A 27,701-nucleotide genomic window follows, 5' to 3' on the forward strand; every position below is an offset into this window, starting at 1 on the left:
TGTACTACTATTGACGAGATCTTCGATTCTCGTTTAGGTTGTGTCGGCTAAAACTCACTCGATCTAAATTTCAAGTTTTTTTAGCTGTCTACTGCTAAGCTGAAACTTAGAAAAATCATAACTTCCTCATACGAAGTCAGATTTGGGCGTTCTTTTATGCATACTCTTGGTTTAACGAACACTACGACTTTCATTTAGATCACTAAGGCTAAAAAGTAGTTTATCAAAAAGTCAATTTTTACGTCATTCGGCACCGTGCCGGTTTTGTCGCGGAACTTCGACATGTCATAACTTATTCGTTATAACTCGGATTTCGCTATTCTTTATATATCCGGAATCCTTGTCACGACCACTACAACTTTCTTAATAGATATCAGCTTTATCTAATATTTATTTTTTATGCTTATTTTTATTATTAATTAATTAAATCCTAATAATTAAGCATAAAACACATAATTCACATAATAATCACATAATTCCTCTTTATTTCTTCAAAATGAGTTACAAAGGTTGACCTAGACTATTACATTATCATTAATGCTTATCTTAGAAACACTGGCGTTACAACCTGCCTCCACCCTATAAAAGGGAGGGATGCGAGACTTTCCGAGTAATTTTGGGATTTTGCCATTTTTCACCCCTAAACTCATATTTTAACTATTTCGACTTCCCTCGAAGCCCCGAGATCATTTCCAACACCCGAAATACGTTCCGAAGTGCGCCCGAAGACCCGAAAAAAATTTATCTTTTCGGTTTTGAAGCCCCACCCTCGCAGGGCCCGGTTTTTCATTAAAGCTCCCGGTTTCATCGAAAACGATCGTTTTAGGAAACGAAGTGTTGCCCGATTATGTTAAATCAAGTGAGTGTATAGTCACTTTCATCTTACACATAGATATGAAGTATTTTATATAAAATATGTGCTATGTGATTATATATTGTTTATTTATTTGAGATGGATGATAAATGAATGATTTATACAGATTTTTAAATAAATTAAACTGTATATGTATTTTTATCTACAAATATGTTGGGTAAAACATGGGTAGATAGTTGAGGTGTGATGAAATAAAATGATGAGAGACCTCGATGTTATTATGATCCGGTCATTTAGCGGAGTATGGATGACGACCACAGACTTTTCTAGATAGTCATGTGGAACGCTGGCAGGCTCGCAACCTGTAGGTGTTAATAAGCTTGAGTGTTCATTTGTTGTACCTCATCCCCCACATGGTTGCCTTATTTGACATAAATTGCTGGGAAACCTCCAAAGTAGTGTTGTCGCCCCGATGAAAATCCTTAAACTAGGTCCCTTGTGATAGTTGTTTTTAGGGACGTAAAGTGATGATAACGGGAATGGGTAATCGGGTTATTGTTGTTTGATGAAATTAATAAATTTATTTATTGTGGGTTGAAAACCCTATATGCTCACTAGGCTCCCAAGCCTGACCCACTCAGTTTTCTTTGTATTACAGGTAGTGGCGCGAGAGCATAAGTTGAACGACTTATCAAGATATTTTGATTATAGGCGTGTAGTGTATATAACTGTTGTAAGGCTTATAATGTGCCGTTTATGATTTTGGTCTGTATCGGAACATGACATCCCGAGTTTTGTTATATAATAAAAATACATTTCTTTAAGAAATGCCTTGGTAAATCTTATTTTATCATATTTCGTTTTGGGAACAAATTCCGCAACTCTTTTAATCAAAAGATTACTCTGAAATTATTTTAAAAGCATAAATTAAACCGGTCTTTTCTGGCCGTGAAAATGGGGATGTCATACAGGTCCCTATTATTTTGCATATATACTTTGTATTATTATTAAGAAAAATAGGTAGGTCCTAGGACCTACCTTGAAGCAAAGTGGCTACGCCCTTGAATTTATATGATATATAGTGAAAATTATGTTTTTCCTCGTTATATGGCTCTTTTTGTCAAGTTGTTCATTTTGTGTAGTTAAGCAGGTTTTTAAGAATAATGTTATTGGATTTTATTTGGTCGGTTTAATTGGATTTTATTTTATTTGGTTCGGTTAATAAGGTTATTAAGAATTTTTAGATTAACAATAACCAAACTAAATAAGGTTTAGTTTAATCGGTCTTGTTCGAAATGCCCCTTCATTAGTAGGATAGATCCACTAATATGTCCTAGATTGATAAGGATGTAAGGTCTCAAGGTTCTAGATGTATGCTACTTCTTTTGTAATGGTCGATAACTTATATATTTATCAATATTTTGTTTAATGCTAAATTCATGTTGGTTGCGCTTCACATTGAAATTTCTTGGGAAAATGACAATGTAGTACAATCAACTTTGTGATACGTCTCAGTTTGGTCTTCAAACTTTTTTTGTGCAATTGGTCATTAATGTTAACTAATTGATGTCAGTTACAACACTTTTAGACATGTGAGGGTCGAGCCGATGTCTTAGATGAATAGACATTTAAATAAGTTAGACAAATATATTTTGAAGGCCATGTAAGTAATTCCATGTATCATTAAATGTGATATCCTCATGTTTTAAAGGTTGTCTATTCGTTTTCATTAACTAGGGTTTTGAAGTTATCTGGTGAAGAAACTCAAGAAGTAGCCTAGCATAAGCAATGTTGATCTCGAACCATGATTGACTTTTTCCTATAATGGAACTAAATTGTCAAGGGATATTTCTTTGACATCCATTCTCTTATAATCATGGTAGGGGTGTGCATCAAACCACATAAACCGCTCACACCGCATCACACCACATAATGCGGTTTTGAATGTTCGCGGTGCAGTTTGCAGTTTGTAATTTTTGTAAACCGCATTATGTGGTACGGTTTGTGGTTTATATTTATAAAATCGTGGTTCAAACTGCACCGCATTATATATACATAAATATTTATTTTATGTTCATAATTCATTACGTTCCTCTTGCAAGCTAATGAATTGAACTATCTCTATGAACCTTGAACACTTTACAACTAAGCTATGCATTAAACTCACAACTTAATTTATTCACTTTTTAAATTAAATATACAGAGTGTGATGAAAACGTTTTCTGTACGATTACAAAATAACTTTATATACTTATATGTACTTTTATTAGTTATTTTTACATAAATAATAATTAATTTTAAACTATCTAACATACTATTTTAGTAATTGTTTAAAAAGGAATAATTACACCGTAAGACTTATAAAGTGGGAAAACTCATACCGCATAATATTGAACAACTAATCAAATCGTACAAACCGCACCACATAATGCGGTTTAAAATTTCCGCGGTGCGGTTTGCGGGTTATAAAATTCTCAAATCGCATATGCGGTGCGGTTTGCGGTTTTTACTCAAAACCACATTGCACCACACCGCGTACACCCCTAAATCATGGTGTGAAATTTACTTTTAATGATCATGATTTTGTTGGTACGTGTATTACCAGGCTCGAAACGTTTCATGCAAGAAGACTTTAAGAAACATTATTATTATGAGCCAGGTAAATCCTTGTTGTTTAGGATTCAGCCTATTGCAAATGATGGGACTATGCATGTTTCGTTCTTTATGTTTAGGAAACAAATGGTGAAATATCTCTTTATGTGGACCATATTGGTGGCTGAATAGAGGATTAGTTTGATTCCGAGAAAGAAGATGATCGACTATGCTTCATGTATTGTTAGTGGGGAAAATAAAGAAGACATATGTAACCTTATAAATGTACGAGTGAAGTATAATGATGAAACGATCATTATAAACATAAAATCCCTAAGGCAATGCTCTACATTTACATTTGGTTTACTTATTTGACAATCATAGAAGCCCTAAGGCAATTCTGCATCTACATCTGGTTTACTTTTTCGACAATCATCGTCCCACCTTTTTTCTCATCACCAATCACCTTGTTCTTTTTATATATATATATATATATATATATATATATATATATATATATATATATATATATATATATATATAATAGATATATGTCGAGACTTGAAAAATAGATTTGACATTTCTACAGCTTTTGATAGCAACATATACTAAATAGGATATGTTACCACAAATTATTAAGGGTAACGATTTTGCCGTGTTCGGGATGGTGGGTCGTGAGTTAGAAAACTCAACCATAACAAGACCCATATAAATAATCATGTCGTATTGTTCAAACCTAACCCAGATAAGCCAACCCGGCACAAGACCGCCAAACCCGTTTAATTATACGGGTTCACGAGTACAAGTTCACAGCCTCACATGTCAAAATCATGTTCGTTGATCATAATCAGGGAAAATTCCAGAAAAAATAAACAAATTTACACATCCGAATTCCAAAAAAATAAACTGATACACACATCAAAATTCCATAAAACACACTGAAAAGTCTGAAATTTTTAATCAGAAATCATATTACATACCTCGTTTATTTAGTATTTTATGGCTTCAAACTCACATCATTAATTAGAGAGAAAGAATGAGACATATAACATGAAGTTGTATTCAAGATTTAGGACAAATGAAAATACGCCAAAGCTAAGAAAAGAACAGAAGAAATATAAGAAAAAATGTTTTATTAACCATGATATAATATCGGGTTGGCTGGTTGACCTGCAAACCCAAGTACTAACCCATCGAGTTATGGAGGTTGAAGGGTCAGAAAACTCGTTTATTTGTGTGTCGTGTCGAGAATTGTCACCCCAACAAATCATGATTCTAATTTGAGACAAGTTCTACCAGGTATTTATCACCTTAATTCTATTTGATCTATGAGATTTTGGATCATGATTCATTATCCTTTTTAACAAGAAGCTTTAGGTTCATGGGTACCAATAAAAATGATCTTTAGAATGTGAGAATTAATAGATTGAAGACGAATCATAAACAAGTTTCTCAAACGAGAAATGTGATGCACATCAAAGTAAGGAACTCCTTTTAAAGAAGAAACATATGAATTTTCCATAGAAATATAAAATACTGAAAATGAAAAGTTGTTTTCTAAAAGTTTTTTAGACACAAAATGAGAAGATTTAGCACGACTTTTTTAAATGAATTCAAATATGTTATAAAGACCACTTGTACTTGTTGGGTCCTAGAGACATTAACAATATTGTAGATCACACAACTAAATAAAAGCTTTATAATATTTTCAAACAAAAAGGTAAAATTTTCAAAGTATTTGTATAGGCTGATTAATTTGTATTTTAATGGAAATAGTTGTATTTATTGTCATGAATTTTTGGAAAAAAAAAAAATAGGCTGATTAATTTGTTGTTATAGATGAAAACTGAGAGAGACATTGATATTGTTAGGCCACAAAAAATAGGAAAATCATAAGAAATACAATTAATACGAAGAATATCTTTATCATTAGCCACCTGTTTGATGATATACCATTCAAGTACCTCATTAATTGCCCTTGTGCTCCTTCTACATTTGCTAGTGTATCCTCCATATTTTCATCAATCCTATCACATTATTCAATTTTCATTTATTAATAATACCAAAATGGAAACACATAATATGAAAGAGTAATTTGTTCAAATGTAAGCTATGTATTCTGTGTTTCTTTTGAGCTATCCCCATTAAGTTCTTAACCTTTTACGGATTTACTCTCATTTTGTAATTTTCCTTCATTTATTCAGACATTATTTAATGAAAAAAAAAGGTACCTAATTGCAAGCTCCCCTTGTTGAGAAACCATGTTTGCCAATTGTGTAAAAATGTTGCCCAATTCATGAATTGTTGACTCAACATTGTGAAGAGCCTCAGCTCTACTCTGCATGTAACTATTATCCTGTAATGGAACCATTTCTTGACTTTGACTTTGTTGCTGTTGTAACAATGGTTGAGATTCTCCATCTCCCTGTTTCCTGGAATGTTAAAACAGAATCAAGGGTATGTTATTTATCAAATTATTAAATCCAACTTTTGACTTGATATAGAAAGAATGACTTAATAGAAAAAGTCAGGAAAATGAGGCTTTTCTCATTATGTCTAAACTTTTTACAAATTCACCCTCATTTACTTTTTCTTTACATTTCCCAAGTCTGCAGTTATTTTCTAAAATATTTTTTTAAAAAAATCATTTACCTGGGGAATAGTGGAGATGAAGTTGAGAAGTTGGTAACCCAAGGAGGAGGGGTATTTGAGGAATTAGTTGTTGATTTGTTAGCCAATGGACGTTGGCGTGCAAATGGATTTACAGGCTCTTTTGTAGCACTTGCAGAAAATAACTGTCTTCTATTTTCATGAACCTTCAAATTCTGCACTCAAAAAGATCACAAACATGACAAATATAAGCCACATAAAGAAAGATTCTTAAAAAAAACATGGGTTGTTAGGCCACGTTTGTCACATGGGACAAGGGCATTTAAGTCTTTTGGGTGGGGAAAAAACGTTGCAAATTTTGTCCTATTAACAAATGGGACCTTAGATTCTTGGATGTGTAATGAAACAAAATTACACCTCTGTCCTCATTGTAAGAACTTCCTTGAATTCCTTTGTGGCACCCATGAGACGATTCTTGAGATTATCAACAACTGTAGTTGAATGTGTAGTTGTGTCACTTGAAATGCTTTGGCTTTCATTTTGTGAATTGCAAACTAATTGCAAATCCACCACAGCTGCATTCAGTGCAGTTATGTCCTGCTTGATCACACCTGTTAATTCTTGAATCTCCATTGTTGGATCATCGAAGACAGAGGTCCTTTTTGCCACTGGAAAAACAAAAGGATTTAGGGTTTTACATGTAAGAAATATCAATGTAGTTGTATTAATTTAGATTTTATCAAGTCTGATTAATTACTTGAAAATATTTATAAGGGGTGATCTAATTTGTTGATCTTACACAATCAATGATGCATGTAGAAACTCTATCTCCTTACATAACACAAATGCCAATACACATAGTATGGATTTGTGAGAGAGATAGGGTTTCCAGTTTCCAAAATCACTTTTCATTGCAAATTTAAAAGCAAATGCAACATCACAGATTCTGATCAAATAAGGAGCAACATTAAGGCATCTGGGAAGCTTAATCTATGAACATGTCAAGCACCAATAGTAAATGCAAACTTTCTCTGTTGATATTTTTAGACATTAATATTTCCTTAAGAGTTCTAATTCGTATAATGCATGTTCATACGAAGCTAAAGCACACGTGCATACAAATTTCCCAATATATTGATTAATAACTCACATTTTGCAAGTTTCGCTAGCTTCTGCGACGTCTGATGAATTCCATATCCAATTTTGGAAGCCCTTTTGTTGAATTCCGTCTGGATTGCAACCTTTGATCTCGGCCCCTCAGCTTTGGTAGAAACCCCAACACCCCCGTTATTCGCACTCTCCGACGCATTTAGAGATGGTAACGACTTTCTTAGCCTCTCAGCTATGCTAGAAAACTCCTGCGCCCGATCTCTATACGACGAACCTTGCGAGGATTTCACATTCATCGTATAATAATGTGTATTTATATTGGATCGAAGAAAAGGGGGAATTTGATCCTAAAAATCCTAAACTAGCTGAGTGATTTCAGGGGGCATGATGAAATCATAGAGTACTCGAAAATTCTATATCCAATCGAAATTAAAATAAAACTAATATTAGAATATGCATCTTTTGGATGTTTGACTATGCATTGAATCGAATCAAAACTCTAGATGATCTGAATTGTTCAGATCTTCAAGAGAGAACAATGAATTTATGTGAACGTAGATCTGTCGAGATGGAAACCGAGAAGAAACTGTGTGTATTTGAATGTTGAGATGGATCGGGCGATCATGCGTTACGGGTCTCCTTTTCGACCCGAAATAATTACCCAAAACCAGTGGTTCACAAACCGAATCGGTTTTGTGGCTATCCGAAATTATATCCTCAAATCCGTTTATAAGATATATCCGAATCAAGCGATATTTTATCAAGTCGGGTTTGGACAACAACCCCAGAAAACTGAAATCGGATTTTACTCCCGAACTTTTATCCGATTAAAATCCAGATTTGGAATATTACCGTTGGAAGCTAAAAACGATTTAAAAAGTCACAATAGCTTTCAACTATTGCATTATAATCCGGTAATGCAATTCCGGTTCCAATTTATATAGGCCATTCTCAATAAAATCTACTCGATGACAAAAATTTAAAGGAATAAGAGTTGCAGTATGACATGTTCCTTTTTTATATGATTAACCAAATGAAACACAAATTTAAAATATTTATTACGGGAGTTACCTCCGGATTTAGTTATGATATCACTTTAGAACTTACTATAAATGTTTGCGGCATACAAACTTTAGATAAACAAATCCCAACAACTTAGATTTAAGAAAAAAGAATATAATTTTACCCAAAATCAAGTTGTTATACTCAAAATCAAGTTGTTATTTCCAATGATATTTTTCAAAAGTTATTTCATATATATTCCATCAAATATGGTCAACAAAATAACAAATAATTGATATGTTCAACATAACAAATAATTGATCATATGTGGATGGAGACTTCAGGGGAGTCATCTAGTGGTTTCTGTGACCGGGATACAAATATTCTACTATATAATATTTTATTAAATGATGCTAGTAAATGACAATGAACTTTCATCTCAAATAGCGAATTGAGGAATTACATGACCTCAATCTTTTTGGTCTGCATGAGTGTTGAAGAATTAGTTTTTTTTTAGCTCGGTGGAATGATAAGGAACATCAATTTCTAATTCTAGCCACCATGACCCATGATTTAGTAATTGTCTAAGCTTATATGATACTTTTGGAATATGTTTTTTCTCTTAGTGGTAGGTCAATATCGAAATGAAGGTCAAGACTTACCACCACATTAATAGAAGTGTGTTTGCTTGAAGGATGAATGATTAATTGAATGATATGGAAATGATATAACTTTGTCTTTTGCTTGAATGCAACCTTCTAGAATCATGCGAGCAATACATGCATAAAGAAGAAGTTGCACTCGTTATTCCTCCAACGATTGAGATAGATAAGGATAAATCCGATCAATATGTCGATAAAAACTAGGTTGTTTATTTTTGGATTTTATATGAATAGGATAAGATATTATTAGAGCTGGCAAAAATCGACCAAACTCACCAACCCAACCCCAAAATTAGCAGGTTGGGTTGAGATTTTCAACCCATTTAGGTTAAATGGGTCAACCCGTCTAACCCATTTAATTAAATAGGTTGGGTTGGGTAAAAGTTATCAACCCATTTTCAACCCACCAACCCATTTAACTTTAATATATATTTAATTCAATAATTATTTAAATATTATCATATATTAATCTAAATATTAATTTATAAATTTAAATGTTGTATTCTTATTTATTTGTTTTTTAAAATGCATTCATAATTTTTATATTTTTTCTTTGCACCTATAACACTAGTCACTTTTCAAAATCACTTCGAAATTACATATCTTTAATCTTATTTGTACAATTTCTTTGTATTTATGAATTAAGCTTATGCTTTTATTATCCTTTGAAAGTTTAGTTAAGTTTGAAACTAATTTAAGTGGTGTAATCTTTAGTTATTTTATTTACTTTTTTATTTTAAATGGATTGACCCATTTATATAATAGGTTGAGTTGGGAATTACATAAACGGGTCAACCCGATGACAACTCATTTATCTGAAAGGTTGGATTGGGTTGGAAATATCCATCAATTTAAATAAAAATGTTAGGTTTGGTTGAAATATTCAACCCAATTAATAAATGGGTTGAACCCGAACCCAACCCAGGTCGACCCATTGTCAGCTCTACATATTATCGGACCTATGTACACCTCTATTCCAATAAAAGTTATATAAGTTATGACTCTTTATCAACCAACTAAAATTATTTAATATCATTGGAATATATAACTTATTTTGTTATGGTTCATCAATTTTTAATATTTTTTAACTACTTAGTTATCTATTGTTGTATCTTCCAAATTTTTGTTAACATTTTCGTTTTATTTACCTTATATATTATTTGATTTTATGTTATTTTTTGAATAATTAATCTAAATTTTTAAATACTAATATAAATATTTTAAGTCATTTATTTTTTATAACTATATAGTTTATAAAAATATTAGTAATCTCAAATATGGTGTTTGGTTACAAACAACAAATTAGATGAAATAGTTAACATGTTCCAAAAAGATGAGGATAATTAATGAAAAATCTATTTTCAGTCGAGAGGATTTATAAAGATATGATTTTATACAAGGGGTTAACTGCCTAGATGCTTAAATCTCAAAACTAATATTTTTTTCTAATTTGACTAAAATCTTATAAAAATAATTTTAGTTTAGATATTTTTTACTAACAATGCATAAATTCTGTAAACACATTTGGATTTTGTTCGGTTTAACATATGATTTTTCTATGAATTATAGAAACTTTGAATTGTTTCAAAAGAACAACTTTAACCAAGAAACAATTCTTCTTATGGTTATTTGCAATTATTGCCGGAAAACCTTTATGGTGTTTTTATTAAAAACAAACTTTTAGTAGTTAAATAAACAAACATTATTTCAATGGTTAAAAGATAAAGTATAATATGCACTGGATTTAGGTGATGTTTGTTTCGGAAGAGGTGAAATTTCTTATGTCTTTTTTTATGTCTATGGTGAAAAAAAGAAATATCACATTAAGATTAACTTAAAAAATGTATTCCAAACTTGTAAGTTGTTTTTTTTCTCTTCCAGAAAAAAGATATCAAAAAGTTTTTTTTTTAAGTTTTTTGTCTTCTGAAAATGTCTTCGGAAGCAATTTTGATTCTTTGTACTTTTCTAGCGTTACTATATTTTTTTTATTAAAATCTTCCAGCATAATGAATTTAACAAATCTTACATAAATTTACGATACAAAACTCCAGTAAAAATGCAAAGAGAAATTAAATATTTTTCTATTTTTTGTTTTAATTTTTCTTCCTACCTATTAAAAATGATGACAAATATACAAATTTAACATCCCAATCAAATTTAAATTAAATTAAATTAAATAATATTTGTCATAATTTAAAATAGATAGAAAGATAGTAGACATAAAAAATATGAAAATATTTAAATTTTCAAATGTAAAATACCGTCTTAATGCATTTAATTATTTATTATCCATCACTAATAATTGTTACCATATGGTCCATATCTACATGGTTGTAAATTTAACGCAAATCAGTACATATAAGCATTAACTGTAACCAAGTAACTATCTAGTTTGTATCATAAATTTACAATATAAATCATCAAAAGAAAAAATCTCAAAAGTATGTCCTACAACACATATATAATTTAAGTATTTAACTAAATCTAGATAATACTTTCCGTGCAATTATGGTATCATTAGCCATTATCAATGGTTTTGTTTTCTTTCTAATTTCTTTTAAGTTTTCAAAATAGCATTAGCCAGATAGAAAACAATACTTTTAAAAAAGTACACAATTGCTTATATAACTTTATTTGAAACTTTATTTGTTTTTTGTCCTCCATTCGCATGTATAATACCCTAAAAAAATGCCAAAAAAATATTTTCATCTTCTAACAAGAAATAAAACCAGTTAACAAAAATTTATAAATATCAATCACGAATTGCAAACTACCATTATATTAAATAATCAAATAACATCTAATAAAGTATTTTTTTTTTTTTCTGTCGTATTAGCCTGAAGATAAAAATGATGGATTACTCATTCGTATTCGTTTCAGTTATATTACAATCTAAAAATCTATGATCCAAAAATGAAAATGCTAAGAAACAAGAAGCAAGAACACAATGCAAGCTTCAAGTACACCCAACAAAACCTTGAAAATTTTCCGGTGAACCACCACCGAAGACCCAAAAGCAATCATCACCGGAAACCGACACTCCCCCACCGATGGATCCTCCCCAGTAACAATCGACAACCCAGAAAAGTCACAATCCCAATCATTCTGACCTTGAAGTTGATAGTACATATTAAAAGCATAAGAAGCATTTCCCGCTAAATTCAACCGATTGCACGAAGATCCATAACCTAAAGACGTACAATCCGATAAGCTACAAGCGTAGTCAATCTCTTTAGCCAATCCATCCAGTTCCTTCACACGTGGATTCAACACGCACCACCTCCGGCTCATGTATTGAACTCCGACAACCGGAGCTAACCCTTTGTTCTTCTTCGATCCCGTTAAATCCAGTTCGTATTTGGGTTTTCCATCGTATTCGAAAATCCCCCAATGTGTCTCAAATGATCCCGGAGCTATGCTTTTCTTGTTTTCATCTAACAAACTGAAGAGATAAATTTCGAGTGGTCCTTTTCGGACTGGTGTACCTTTTGAGCTTAACACATGTCTAATCACACCTTGGTTGAATCTTTTTGCATTTTTTGCGTTTGCGTTGATGTCGCCGTCGGTGGGCCACCCGATTTCTCCGACGATGATTTTCATCTCCGGGTATCCGGCTTTTGTTAAGGAAGCGACTAATGTGTCGTAGTTTGCATCGAAGACATTGGTGTAGAGATAATTTCCGTCTTTCAGGGGCTTATTTGAGCCATCGAAGAACGCAAAATCCATGGGGAAATAAGCGTTGCCATAGAGACTAAGGAAGGGGTAAATATTGACTGTGAAAGGGGCGTCGTTGGAATAAAGAAATTGGATGATTTCAATGGTTTTGTCTTTGATTTCTGAACGGAAGTCGCCGGCCGACGGGACTGGATTTGATTCCGGCGACTCGTAGATGTCGGCGTTCAATGGGACGGTGGCTTTGATTTGGTTACCGAAACCGGCCCGGGTAAGGGCATTTTGGACATTTTTTAACGCCGGTAATGTGATTTGGAGATATGTAGCATTGTATGCTTTGAGAAATGGCTCGTTTCCGACTGCAACATACCTGAAATTTACGAAAGAATCAACATGAAATTACGTATTTACCCTCGAATGTATGATCGGTGTTTGAAAAAACTAAACATTTACAGCAGCAAACAATCAGGAAGAACTAGAGCGCGAAAAAACGAACTATAATCATGAAATCGAAGGTGTTTCAATACGAAATTGGAATTATTTCAATAGGAGAAATCACAAAATTGTTGTTGCTTACTTGATATCGACACCACCAGGATAAGCATAACTAGTAATATTAGCATCAACCCAATAATCAGCATAGCTTGGATCTTGACTCATATCCAACAGCATGAAATTAGGGATCGCTACCATCACCTCAATCTCTGATCCAATTAGGGCTTCCATGATCCTTTTTTCTGGTTCAAAGAGCTTCACCTTCTTGAACCCATTCTCTCTCATCATTTCCACCACCTTATCCGCCGGCAACTGGTGGCTGGTCATGGTACCCCAGTTGATTCCCACGCCGATATTCGAATTGGGATCAGAACCAGTGACAATCGCCATGAATGCTGTCGAGATACAGAGCATGATTGTGATGATCGATTGGCATGGCTTTAACGGAATTCTGATCATTTCTTTGGGGGATTTCGGTGATGGATTGTTGATTTATTTGTTGATTCTTTTGGGTTTTGAGGAAATCGGAGGAAATTGGAGGAGATTGTGTGTGTGTTTGTGTGTGTGAAGGAGAGATGAAAATAGTAAAAGATTCGGTTCTTTTTTGAATCTGTTATTCAGTTATGTAGCAGGATCAGGATGCCATGCAATTTTGTGTGCAGTCACACTCCATAAGAGGATAATTGTCTTTTTCTCTTTATTTCAATATAAATGTAATAAACGTTATATCTATTTATTCACTTATTATTGTTAAACAGTTTTTTTTATTTTTATTTTTTTCAAAAATCAAAAACTTATTAAAGCAATAATCGTTTTTTTTTGTTGGAAAAAGTAATAATCAGTTTTTCGGGTTTGTTTGAATGAATATTTTGAAGACTCTAATGTTAAGATGTGAAAATACTGTTTGAAATTTTGAGAATAGAGAATTAGTTGATTGAAGGTTTATAAGCTCTAACTAGTAAATAATAATAATAATAATAATATATAATCCTCCCTAATAAATAAAGATCTTTTTGCCATATGTCTCATTTTCATTTATTTTGAAACACGTAATTTTTGTGGTTATTTTAAATTAATTTTTATTCCACATGTCATTTTATGGTTTTTTCATTTTATTAAATTGTAGATAGTATTTATATTCAATAATAAATACATATCAATTTCATTAATGAACTTTCTTTCTAATTTCAAAATTACCAAATTAAAGATTCATTAATTTTCTTTATTTATTTATCTAAATTATTTGTTTAAATTTAAAAGAGAAAAAAAATACTTTAATTATTATAATTCAATATTTTCTCACTTTTCTTATAAATTCATACTTTTCAAATGTTTAGAATTTTGTATTGTTTTTTTTTTTTAAATAAACTCATGTAATACATGGGTCTCACACCTGGTAATAATAATAAATCCAGTGGAAAAAGGTTATTTAGTTTAATCGAAATATTGTTCCTTTTATGATTTGTTGTTTGACCAACTGAACTAGAAATATGTTTGATTCTTTGGTTGGGTTTGATTTATGATTTTAATTCTAACTAGAAATGAGGCCCGTGCGTTGCACGGGTCAGATGTTTTTGTTGATGTTTGGTAGCTCACGAAAGTAGGATGCTATAGTGTCATTCAAATAGTTAGCAACTGGATAGATTGAATATAGTACAATGTCCTAATGTAACAAATGAAAGTAAACAAATAAATTAGTGTGCGTTGCTATTTTTTGCATTTAACGCTTTTGGCTGATAGTAAAAACATTTTTAGTCGAAATCACATTCCTCATAACTTGAATAAAGCCACCTGAAGAAAAGAAAACATATTTTCTATTATTATCGTATTGACATTTTTTTGGATGCAATTGTGCATACTAAAAAGATTACAATATCTACCCTTATCCATCAAGAATATGTTATTTAAAAAAACAAAACAAAACAAAACTTTTGGGACCATTTTCCCTAATTGCCATTTTTTTAAATTAAAGCTAAGTGAAACGTGTTTGTTGACCACAAATAGAATCTAACTGAAGGTATTGAATATTAGAAACTTTGATGGTATTCTCAACTTGAACCCCACGTGGCAGAAATAACTGCAGCAAAAACAAATTTTTTTTAGGGAAAATTAAGTACATTGTAGCAAAATTTAGACTACATTGTTGTTTTTGTACAGACATGTAAGTACGTTAATGTTTCAGATAGATAATAAATGAATGTACAAATCCATTATAAACAAAGCAATAAAAGTACATTGTTATTTAAAAGCTGATAACTATCCATACCTCAAGTGCACGGAGCATCACTTCAACCGGTGGAGATAATGTCGGAACAAAAACCGATGGATGTTTGTGATGGATGAAGCTCTTTCCTTCTTCTTTACCCGAAGTAAATGTTTTTGTGCTTGTTTTTTTAGCTTCAGTGACTTTCTCAAGCTGTAAGAATTAACATTCCAAATGGGATCTTAATATTTCCGTTTATTCCAAAGATAAGACCATTTTACCCTTGTCTACATTAAGAAATAAAACATACTCCCCCCTCCCAAAATTATAGTCCATCTTTCCTTTTTGGTTTGTCCCAAAATAATAGTCCACTTCTAAAAATAAATAACATTTTTACCAAAATACCCCATCATTATTACTTAACCAACTAAGCATTTAATGGAACATTAAATACAAAGTAAGGACAAAACTGTCATTTTATTAAATAAAGTTAGTGGTAATTAATGCTTTTCTTAATATGTGTGTTTTTTGTCTGTGGACAATAATATTGGGACGAAGGGAGTAGTTACTAAACATAGCTAATTCGTAAACAAAAACCTACCAATCCTCATATCCTAAATCCTAAATCAAACAGCAGGAATCAAGAATTATGTTGCATGATGAGTAGTGGCAAGATATAAAATCTCATCAACGTCATAACCCAACCCGGGTGAAGTAACCAACCTAGGAACACTACCCTGGTCAGAATTTAGGAATGTAAGTAGAAGGGGTGGAATAGACATATCGGGTGCAACTTTACTGTTCCTAAGCTTCACTTCATAAAATGCAATTTTAATACAAAAAAATAAAAATAAAAGACTCGAAGAAAGTAAAATGTGCGATGAGTTTTAGGATCTGTTGGTGTATTTTGATCGGGTCTGCACCAATTTTCTGCAAAAAAAAGACATTAATATAATCATATTAGTTTAGTAAAGCAATTTTACCATTTGACGATGAGGCCTGAGGGCATTTTCGTCCTTTTGCACAGATGGGAGATCGAAAGAATAGTCCTTGTCCCACTTTAAAAAAAAGTGCTACATGTATTTCCTTTCATAATACAATGTTTTTAGTTAAAATCTTTAAACTCTTGCAAGTCATTAAAATCAATTTTAAGTTTTTAACATTTTCTTTCATATAAAAGTATGATCCTAGATAATTTTTTTTTAAAGATTACCTATAAGTCAATACTTCCTAAAAAATTAGTAGATGTGACAGCATCCGAACCACACCTACTAAGATTAATATATGAGTGCATGAGAACAATTAAAAATAAATAAATAAATAATGCATCACGAATGCTGCGTTTAGTCTCCTCTATCATCATCTTGTTACCTAATTTATCACAAAATTATGATTATCTATCCAACAACATTTAATCAGGAAAAAAATGATAAAGCTTTGAAGGTTAAACATAACCAGGGGAGTAAAATGGAACATTCTTGAATAAAGCGGGTCAATTGTACAAAATACAAAACTCACAAGACCATTTAGTATAATGAAAGTGGTTGATATAATTGACCTAAAAAGCTATCCTTTCCATTGGTAAAAAGCTTTTTGTGTGGGAGATTCTTAATAACTGACCTCATGCAGTTAGTCCAAAATAGAAAGTCTTTATTTATACAACACTTAAAAAAGAAAAAGATACAAGTCCTAAAAAAATGTTAACTTACCCCTACGAAAAAATTAGCACAATGCTCAATATATAACATCAGATCTTTTGTGGTGCCAAATGATTTCTCTCTAACAAAACCAGCCTGCCCATAAATTTAATAAAAAATTTAAAAAGTCATTTATTATGTATTTTTCAGGATTACAACCAATGAAAATAGTAAATGAGAAATTATACCTTGCCTAGCTTTTTTGCTGTTAATTCCTGAAACCTAGGGACAATTCTTCCACCTGTTGAAAATAAAGAATAAACACCAAAATCATATCAAAAGGGTAAAATAGACAATAATCAGTTGTTATGCGATAATTAGTAGACACAAACCAGTGGCTATTGCTAGAAGCTCTAATTCAACACCACCAACCCATCTCACAGCACGCAACTTTCTGTGCATTAATAAGTGATTTGCTTCATCATTAAAAGGAGAATGTGATGTGATTAATTAGTAACCAAGCTGGAACATAAAAGAAGATACCTGGATGTGAAATTAAATTTTGGACAGACAATCTCTTAATTTTAATATGAGACGTGCACAATAAAGTGCACAACCGATGACATACCACTTCAAACTGAACGCACACTTTAAGTTTTGTTTGTTCATTGAGACATTTAACCAAACACTTAGTATTCATAGTAAAAAAAACTCATCTATATGTTAAACAAACAAATAGGGTAACACGTACGTGAGTTTTGAAGAACAGATATTGTTTGCTAACCGAATCAGCCAAGCCATCTTCAGAATCACATAAAGACCAAAGTTAAAATGGCCCAAGTTAAAATTCTAAATTTTATATAATCCATATAAAATTTACAATTTGAAGTACCTAAATTCAAATTGGTGAAATATCAGTTCAAATTTTAACCTGTGTCACTTGTTTTCCTGCTGAACCAACACTGGAAACAACCATTAGTAATTGAACACTTCATTAATAGGGATAGAAAAATACCTTTACATGTTGTTGAAGAAGATGCGATGGTGCCCGCGGTTGGATTCCGCTTCTCATACGCCAGAGTATGTGAGAAACGATAAATCAAGGGTCAGATAAGATAAAAAATTCCCCAATTTGATCTATCATTCAAAAAAAATCGAAAACTTCAAAATCAAAATTGCATCTTCCATAATCGACCTATAGAGCGAAAGTTAGGGCATGAGAAAAACCGGAAAACGCAAGATGTGAGAAGAGTTGGTGGAGTAAGTGAATAAAAGGGAAAAAACCGACGATACATGATGAAATAAGAAACGTAAATTGAGTGTGAAAACCTCGTGGGCTTTGCCTCAGTGAGGGGCTGCGTACCTTTCGATTGGAAAAAAAACCCTACGTGACTTGGGTCTGGATTTTGAAATCGAAGCAATCTGAGGGGTATGACAGACGGAGAAAAGGGAAACAATCGGAGGCGATAGACAGAGAACCCCCACGTCCACTCCCTCTTTGCCAGACCACCTTCGTCTTCCTGGTCATCGTCGTACCCCTTTGGAAGGCAGGTGGTGGATAATAGAACGAATGAGAAAGCGGTGGGAAGGGATTTTTGTAACAATATGATCGGTTAAAAAGTGAGGTGGGAGCAGTGAATAACACGTAGAGGGTTTTGGAGAGGCGGTGGGAAGCATCCAGAGGGGAAGACAAAGCGGCGATGAGAAAGGAAGAAGGAAAGAATTATATTAGATGGGATAAGCGGTGCTAGAAGCTTCAAGCAGGTAATAAAATAACAAAATGTCAAAATATGACCCTAAAAGAAAAAAAAAACAATTGCAACCCCACCATAATCAAAGGACCCATTCTGCCAACTCCTAATGAAGTTTACTGTTAAAATTTTTCATAACTTTAATATATATATAATAATTACCGATAACCAATCGAGAAACAAGATATACAAGTTAAATTTGTTTAGGCTACGAGGATTTATCAAACTGTTATTTTTTGTTATATTTGGTTATCGTTTTTTAGTATTATTGACCATTATTTATATGAGGATTTATATTTGGTTAGTTTTTTGAAATATTATTGGCCATTAAACTCTAAACTCTTATTTTATGTTTAAACTAGTTTATAACCCGTGAGAACCACGGTTATAAAATTAATTAAACTTTCATATTAAAAAATCAAATTATAAATCAATTATTTTAAATAAATTATTACTTAAGAGATATTTTTTTAGTTATATAAAATTATAGTCGTTGATTTAAATAAATAAGTGAAGTTATATCACATTATAATCCCTATTAATTTTATTTTATTTTTAATTCTAATGTTATTAATTTAATATAATTAAAGCGAAAAACTTTAAATTTTGAAATTTAAAATGGAAAATCAATTATTAATTTAATATAGATAGAGTGAAAATTTTAAAATTTGAAATTTGAAATGGATAATTAATAAGTTGACAAATGGCATGATATGTTACACATAATATTAATAATGAGTTCTAATATTATGACACTTGTCAATAGGAGAATAAACTTATTTATTTATTAGAATAGGGATTATATTCTTATGATATATTCTTCAACCGATTGTTGTAGGTTAAAGTCAAATTGGTATATATGTGACATCTACATGACATATATAAGATTGAGAAAAAATGAGTTAAGAGGGTAACCAATCATCATTTTTGTTCGCATTTGATTTATTTTTGTACACCATTGACCATTAAATTTTCATTTTGTGCCCAAATTATACTCTTATGACCGGCAATAAACCATATTGTCGGTTTCATCTCGTCAAATTGTAGAACACAACTGCTACGATGAAACCCCCAAACGTGATAACGGTCATTTTTTTATATTCGGAGAGTTATGTCGTGTTTTTAGATGACACGACACGACACTACAATTTTTATATAGCACACGACATGATATCGTATTTTGTTTTACTAACACGAAAATGATCCAATTACAACACGATAACAAAATCGACAGGTCAAAAACGAAAAAAATAAATAAAACAAACCTTTAACTTATTTAATTCATAATTAATTTTACAAAACATGACAAATACGACAAACATGTGTTAATACCGTGTCAATTTTGTGTGGAATTTTGAACACACACACAACACGACATGACCTCGTGCTTTTTACACTTGACAGGAACACGATACAAACACGAATTTGAATTTCAATTCGTCCTAATTATGTTTTGTATTGTGTATCTTTGTCATGTCATGTTATTGATTAACATCCATACTTTTAAGACCCAAAGCCCATTTCAACGAGTATTACTGATGATCCAAACAATTTGTATGTAGTATAATTTGAAAACAAAATAAGAGTTTAATGGCCAATGTTATATAAAAATGGGATCAAATGTTACTTTCTTAATTCAATTTCTCAATCGCTATGTCAGGTAGATGTTATGTATAGTATAGGTCAATTGGGCGTTAACCTACTAAAACCGATCGTAAGAGTATAATTTGAATATAAAATAAGAGTTTAATGGTAAATGATGTAAAAAAAATCACTAAATGTGAAAAAAATGATTGTTTAAGTTATTTCCCTTTTTTATTATGCCTACAAACAATATTTTATAACTAATTATTTGGTCATATCTATTTATAATATTAGAAGATTAAAATCAAGTCTCAAAATTTGAAGATTATTGAAGTGAACGTCATTTTCGGGTTTAATTGTTTTTTTTTTAATTTTCTTAATATATTTCAATGTACCATGTATACTTTCGATGATCGTTTTTTTTTATGTCAGAGTTTTCTCTTCATCATCTTTATTTGTACGTATATGATGATAATCCTTGGGATTTTCTAGTAACATAACATGTCGTGAACGGTGTAAAATGCGGTCTTCTCTTCATCCTTTTTATTATCTGATGAGATCCCTTGTCCGAATCGAGAAATCACTTTCCACCTGAATATTTTTGTACACATTTGACCATTTAACTTGTTAAAAGTGTCCATATATTACCATTGTCACCTACTATAGCAGGTGACAATGGTAATATGTGAACACATTTAACAATTTAAATGATCAAATCTGTACCAAAAAAGAAAATTGTTTAAATGTGAATATTTTTTTTATAAATTTCTTAAAATTTTTTATAATTTCTTACAACACTTTTATGATTTTTTACCTAAATGTTTTTCTAATACAATTTTTTAAATCTTTGTTTATATTTTTTTTAACTTTTTTCATTTTTTTCGTATAATTTTAATACAAGTGCTTTTAAACCAAATATTTTATAATTGTTTTAATTTTTTCTTACAAGTATTTAACTTTTTTTTAATTACATTTTCATACAATTTTTTTATAACTTTCATATATTTATTTCTAAACTTTCTTTTACAACATTTTTGAAGTGTTTCACAGATTTTGTATGATAGTATAAAATTTTTTATAACATTTTAAAATACTTTCGTTAAATGCTAATTTAAAACGTTGTATTAAAAAAATTAATAGTTAATAAACTTCTAATTAAAAGGTATTAAAAAGTTGGAATAGTTTTAAAACATTTACATTGTATAGATTTTTTTTGTTTTTTTATTTGCTAAGTAATGTTTTTTTTAAAAGACCCTCCATAGTTATTTTTATGTAATTAATTAATTTAAATTTATTGTTAGATACTATTCACTTTAAAAATATCGTAATGCTTAAAGACAATATATATATATATATATATATATATATATATATATATATATATATAAGAGGCTATATAAAATATTTCACAAAACAAAAACATATTTATTAATTACAAAGTAAAGTTTAAAATTGATCAATATTTAATTAATATTTAGGAAATTATGGATATTTAAAAGTAACGTTTGAAAAATAATAATACAAACAAATATGAAATTAAAATCGCTATTAAAAGTAGGAAAAATGATTTATCAGGGTAATTAACTTTTCGTTTTGTTCACATTTAGGCAACTTTCTTTTTTCATACACATTTGACCATTTAACTTGTTAATTTGTTCACATATTACCATTGTCACCTGCTATAGCTGGTGATAATGGCAAGATGTGAACACATATAACAAGTTAAATGGTCAAATATGTACAAAAATAAAAAAGTTACCTAAATATGAACAAAGCGATAAATATGATTACCCTGGTATGTCATTTTCCATATGTTTTATTCATACTAGTGTAGTCAACACACATCCTCCAAGACCCTTCATTTTTCTTTACCATGAGTGTATTTGCGATCTATACAAGAAAACTTATTCATGGGGTATCCATGCCTTGGCCAATATCTCTACTTATAAATTAATGATTATGTTTCTATCTCAAGACTGACCCCTTCGCTACTATCAGATCGTGTTACATGATGCATTGATGTTCAAGTTGTGCTGAGCTACACGGCTACACCATGATTGTCTCCCCCCCCCCCCTAAAAAAAACGAAGACATGTTGATATCGTTTAGGGAGCATTCTTATCCCTCCCCTACGCCGACTAATATGTTAATCCCAACTGGGACTGCCAATTGGAGATATATGTCGTTAACTACTTTTTTCTCTTTTGAGCAATCTTGGCTTGGACTTTTATCTCCTTATATTATCTCATAGGGTTTTAAAATCTGGTTACAAAATGCATGGGCGCACTGATGAATGTTTCTACTTTGTATGGTATATAGAATTTGAGGAGTTCATGTACTTTCACTGCAATCACGCCTAATTTGAACACCATCGTCCTTCCATAGTTATATCGGGAGGGAACCCATATGTGTGAGTTTAATCATAACATTCTTGCTTTTGGTTCCCGTGTGGTTTTCTAGCATCAATGACAATACTAGTGTCCCTGATATCTAAAGGTTATGGGAAATTAACAAGCTAGAATCATGGGCTCTTTATTTTACAAACTCGCAAATTGCTTCAAGAAGTGCTTAAACTTGGTCTAGTGTGCAAAAAACAAAGATTTTTTTTATATGAGCCCATTTGATCTCACACAAAGAACACTAAACTAAGTGTAAGTAATATATTTATAAGTGATAAATTTATTATTATCAATTAGGATAAATAAATATATTTATAAGTGATAAATTTAAACATGGTCTAGTGTGACAATGTTATCTGTTTCTACAAATACTTGTTCGTGGTTATTGTGATTCTGGGTGTGTTTTCCTTTACCATAATTCATGTAGCGGGATGGAGTCGTTTGTTTTCGTATGACAAACAAGCGTGGTTTGTCATAATATCGATTACAGTTGAACCTTTCCTTGATTTATATGGTTGTGCATGTGGCTAATTAATCCGAACTTCGTGACTTAATCTCTAGGTTCGTCCATCTATTTGGAGGACTTTGGGCGATCCATGACGCAATCAGGAATATAGCACTTGGGACTTAGCCCTCGGGCTAATGTGCTAGTGGTGGAGTATACCCGTAGGAAATAATAAAACATTATTAGAAATAAGTGACAAATAAATAATTATTGATGGAATAGATCCTGTTTATGGAAAAGAAATTCTTACAAAATTAAGAGGATGGTGAAGAGAAAAAAGAATTATTTTTTTGAACAAAATCCCCCAATCAACTATTTTTTTAAACGACGAATATATACAAAATTATTTTTTTTAACAAAACCCACATTTAGTTATATTTTTTTAAACGAAAATACACTAAACTACTCCTAAATTATTTCACCTATGTCCACTGCAGGACTTGAACCCTCAATCTATTTTTTTAAACGGCAAATATACTAAATTATTTTTTTGAACAAAACCCTCAATCAGTTATATTTTTTTAAACGAAAACTATACTAAACTACTTTTAAATTATTTCACATATATCCACTGCAGGACTTGAACCATAAATCTCAAAAAAAAGAGAAAAACACCGTATACCACTGGAGTATAAGTCTTTTTACGATACAATCAGTTAACTTCAATAAGGTGCACACCTACATCACCTAATCTTTTTCTTTTACTATGCGATTTTTTTTTTTTGGTTTTAGTTAATACGGAATTAAGTCTCCATTACATAGTTTTGACGTACACTTTGAAATGCATTTGTTGAATATTTATTGGACTAAAAAAAAGGTCGGTGTGAAAACAAATATGGACCCCGCCCCCACACTAAACTTTTGACACTTAGAATTTTTAAAGCTAAAATCATATATATATATATATATATATATATATATATATATATATATATATATATATATATATATATATATATATATATATATATATAGAGAGAGAGAGAGAGAGAGAGAGAGAGAAAAAAGGCTGAGAATGAGGAATCATTCTCAGCCACTCATTTATTTTTGCCGCAAAAACCTCCGTCGTACCAGCGGAAATGGGAAAGAAATAGACATGTGTTTTCGAACAAAACATGTTTCCTAAACTATGCTAAGCATTACCTTAATATATACAAAAACATAGTTTTTTCGTTTTTCTTTTAATTTTTAAGAAGCTATTTTTATCGAAAAATGATTTTAAATATACTAAAATTCATGATTTTTTATTCTCTACAAATAGACATTCATATTGATATAGTTTTAAGATAAAATAATTTTTTTTTTATATTTTCAGCTATCGTTATTCATAAGTGAATAAAAATGAATCAGGTTTTTACTACAGTACATTCGTTATTCACTTATGAATAAAAACTATAATTAATTTCTTTTACGATTTAAGTATCATTCATATATGAATATAGCATATAATAAACATAGTATATTCATATTTAAATATTAGACGATGCATTCACTTGTGAATATTATATAGTATATTCACTTGTGAATAATAGATGGTATATTCACTTATGAATATTAGATAATATTTTCATATCTGAATATTACATAATATTACATGGTATATCACATGTGAATATTACATAGTATATTCACTTGTGAATATTAGATGATATATTCACTTATGAATATTACACAATATATTCACATATGAATATTACAAGGTATTTTCACAAATATATATAATTTTTATATGTTACTCACATATGAATAACATACAGACTTGCATATTTGTTTTTTTTTTGTTTTAATAATCATATACTGATTCCGGTGGGAAAACATATTCATATATGAATATAACGTGGTAATTTAGTTTATGCATTTCATCAAACAGTTGGAGTGCATACAATTTAACTTTTTTAAAAATGTTAAAAACATGATACTTTGACTATTTAAATATTACAAAATAGTAGATTGATAGAGAAATTATATGAAATTTTTCAAAAAAAAAAAAACGATTTGATCTTTTTCTAACCTCAATTTTAAAGTTTTATTTGATAATCGATGTTAAATGAATGATATGAAGTGGATTTTTTGTTGATTATCGATGATGTTGATCTAATGACGCTGGGAGTATAATTAATCGTAGATGTTGAAGATTTGATCGTATTCAAGCAGAATTGAAGGTTGGATTAAAAGAACCAAAAACGAATTTTTGTTGTTAACTATTGAATCGTGTTGATAAACATGTTATTGACGAAGATCGATGATTGATTAACACTGGATGATGTTGATGATTGTTTAATTGAAGAAATCTGGATGATAGTTGAAGGTTGGAGGAGAAATTTGGATGATGAACGATCGATTAGAAATGGGTTTGAACTGTTATCTATTTCTATACAGTTACGTATTTGAGATTGAAGGTTATTATCATATTTACAAGTTTGTCACCGTGTCTTTTTATGCTTAGATTAAATGAGTAGCTGAGAATGATTCCCCCATTCTCAACCTTTTTTATTTTCTCAATTGAACCCACCTCTCTCTCTCTCTCTCTCTCTCTCTCTCTATATATATATATATATATATATATATATATATATATATATATATATATATATATATATATATATAAAAGGTTCGGTTTCAGTATGGACTCAAAACATGCTGAAGACTGCTATGACAATTCTCCACCATCCATTTCGTCAATGGCACACACGTCAAACCCAAATACTGGGTCGGTGTGCGTTCGCATTCGATCCACGTTTGTGGTAACTAATACGGACTCGAGAATTTAATCACGTGGGGCGAACTTCTATGAAACGTCATTTAAGTGGGTTTTATTATTTATTTATGTTTTTTTATATTTTTTTGTTAAAAAAATAAATAGATATATTCTCGGTTTTAACATTTTAAAATTTTTTTCGTTTTTTTTAATTTTTTTTTTCGTTTTTTTCGTTTTTTTTTAAATATTAATATTTGTTTTTTTTGTTTTTTTATAAACACCGTTACTACATACTTGAAGGTAATAGTGTTTTTTTTTATTTTTGTTTTTATTTTTTGATTATTTTTGTTTTTGTTTTTTTGATTTTTTAACTAAATATCGGTTTAAGTTTTTTATTATTTAACAATTATAAAATTTTAAATAAGAAAAATATTGGGGATCATAATATTTTTCATTCATACTTTTTTGAATCATATTATTTTTAGATCATAAAATTTTGAATCAAATTATTTTGAATTATAGTATTTTGAATCAAATCATTTTTCAATCATATGATTATTGATCAATAATATATTCAATTAAATAAAGTTTTTGTTCAAAAAAAATTATGGATCATTATATATTTTGAATCATTTAATTTTTAATCATAAAATATATAATTAATGATTATAAAATTTTGAAGTATAAATATTTTTAAACCATAGCAAACTAAGGATCATAAACAAGTTGAATCAAAAGTTTTTTTTAATCATAAATATTTTGAATCACCATATTTACGATCATATTCTGTTCAATATTTTTTTAAACAACTAATATTTCTTAACCTATATATATATATATATATATATATATATATATATATATATATATATATATATATATATATATATATATGGTTAGGTTAAAATGTAGATGACATTTATTATGCGAACGTGTGTGGACAATGCTATTTTATGATAATAACTAAGAGAATACGTTGTTTAGTAATGTTAATACGTTCAACCTCACACAATTATCATCATTATCATTCATTCTCATTAATTGTTACTAATTCTTATTCATTTTCTTTCTTCACGTATTGTTTTTCACTTATTTTTATTCTTACAAAATACGATTATCAATAACACATTCTGACAACATTCTTACAGAATGAGAATCATAAAACAAAATCTATAATACCCTTATAGACGTTTTAATTAGTGAGAGTGCGTGATAATGACAATAGTATATGAGGTTGAACATATTCACATTACCAAACAATATATTTTCTTAGTTATTCTTACAGAAATAACATTGTCCGCACAATAGATGTTCATCCACATTTAAACATATATATATATATATATATATATATATATATATATATATATTATTAATCAAGAAACCAAGTAAACAATCCAAAGCGTCGGATCAACGACAAAAAGAAGGGTTGTATAGTTTTACACTGGACGCACATACATCAGATTATAACAAAACTCACTTCCTTTTTTAGTTTAATTTTTTTTAGGCCATGTTTTTTATAGGAAAAAACCTGAGTATACCGTTGTTCATGCTTTTTCATCCTCTTTCCATAGAGATCCATATTGATATATATATAAAAAATGAACTTTTTTTTTCAAAAAAAACTCATTTCACTTTCTTTGTTTTTTGAAAAGTCAAGGTCTATTTTTTATCGAAAAAGGTTAAAAAATATATCAAAATTCATATTTTTTGGTACACTTTAAACATAAATTCATATTGATGTTTAAAAAAAAAATCAAAATTTCAGTACAAATTCACATTATGAATCTACTCATATTACAATATGAATAATAGTAAGTCAGATTCACATTGTGAATTCTAAAAACTAAATTATATGCATAAAACTAATTTACTAGTAATCAAAACGTTAAAATATTATAAAACTACATAGAAATATATTTCGATTCATATGTAAATTTCACTTAATATGTGAATGATCAAAAAGTT

The 27,701-nt window shown here is 30.1% G+C and overlaps 2 protein-coding genes across 2 annotated transcripts; both read right to left on the bottom strand.

The window, feature by feature from the left end:
- Positions 1–5,220: 5,220 nt before the first annotated feature.
- On the bottom strand, positions 5,221–7,703 carry LOC145117337 (syntaxin-32-like). Its single transcript, XM_079053635.1, has 5 exons — positions 7,167–7,703; positions 6,434–6,684; positions 6,059–6,231; positions 5,638–5,838; positions 5,221–5,433 (listed from the first exon to the last, which is right to left on the bottom strand). The coding sequence occupies exons 1-5, from the start codon at positions 7,420–7,422 to the stop codon at positions 5,274–5,276; spliced, it is 1,041 nt and encodes a 346-aa protein (XP_078909761.1). The 5' UTR covers positions 7,423–7,703; the 3' UTR covers positions 5,221–5,273.
- A 3,925-nt stretch (positions 7,704–11,628) lies between these two features.
- Positions 11,629–13,618, bottom strand: LOC145111268 (O-Glycosyl hydrolases family 17 protein). The gene is made up of 2 exons (XM_079047563.1): positions 13,040–13,618; positions 11,629–12,832 (listed from the first exon to the last, which is right to left on the bottom strand). The coding sequence occupies exons 1-2, from the start codon at positions 13,414–13,416 to the stop codon at positions 11,713–11,715; spliced, it is 1,497 nt and encodes a 498-aa protein (XP_078903689.1). The 5' UTR covers positions 13,417–13,618; the 3' UTR covers positions 11,629–11,712.
- Positions 13,619–27,701: the final 14,083 nt, after the last annotated feature.

Source organism: Lactuca virosa, chromosome 5 (genome assembly GCF_052849685.1).
Source record: "Lactuca virosa cultivar CGN04683 chromosome 5, Lactuca_virosa_CGN04683_v6, whole genome shotgun sequence".
NCBI lineage: Eukaryota > Viridiplantae > Streptophyta > Magnoliopsida > Asterales > Asteraceae > Lactuca > Lactuca virosa.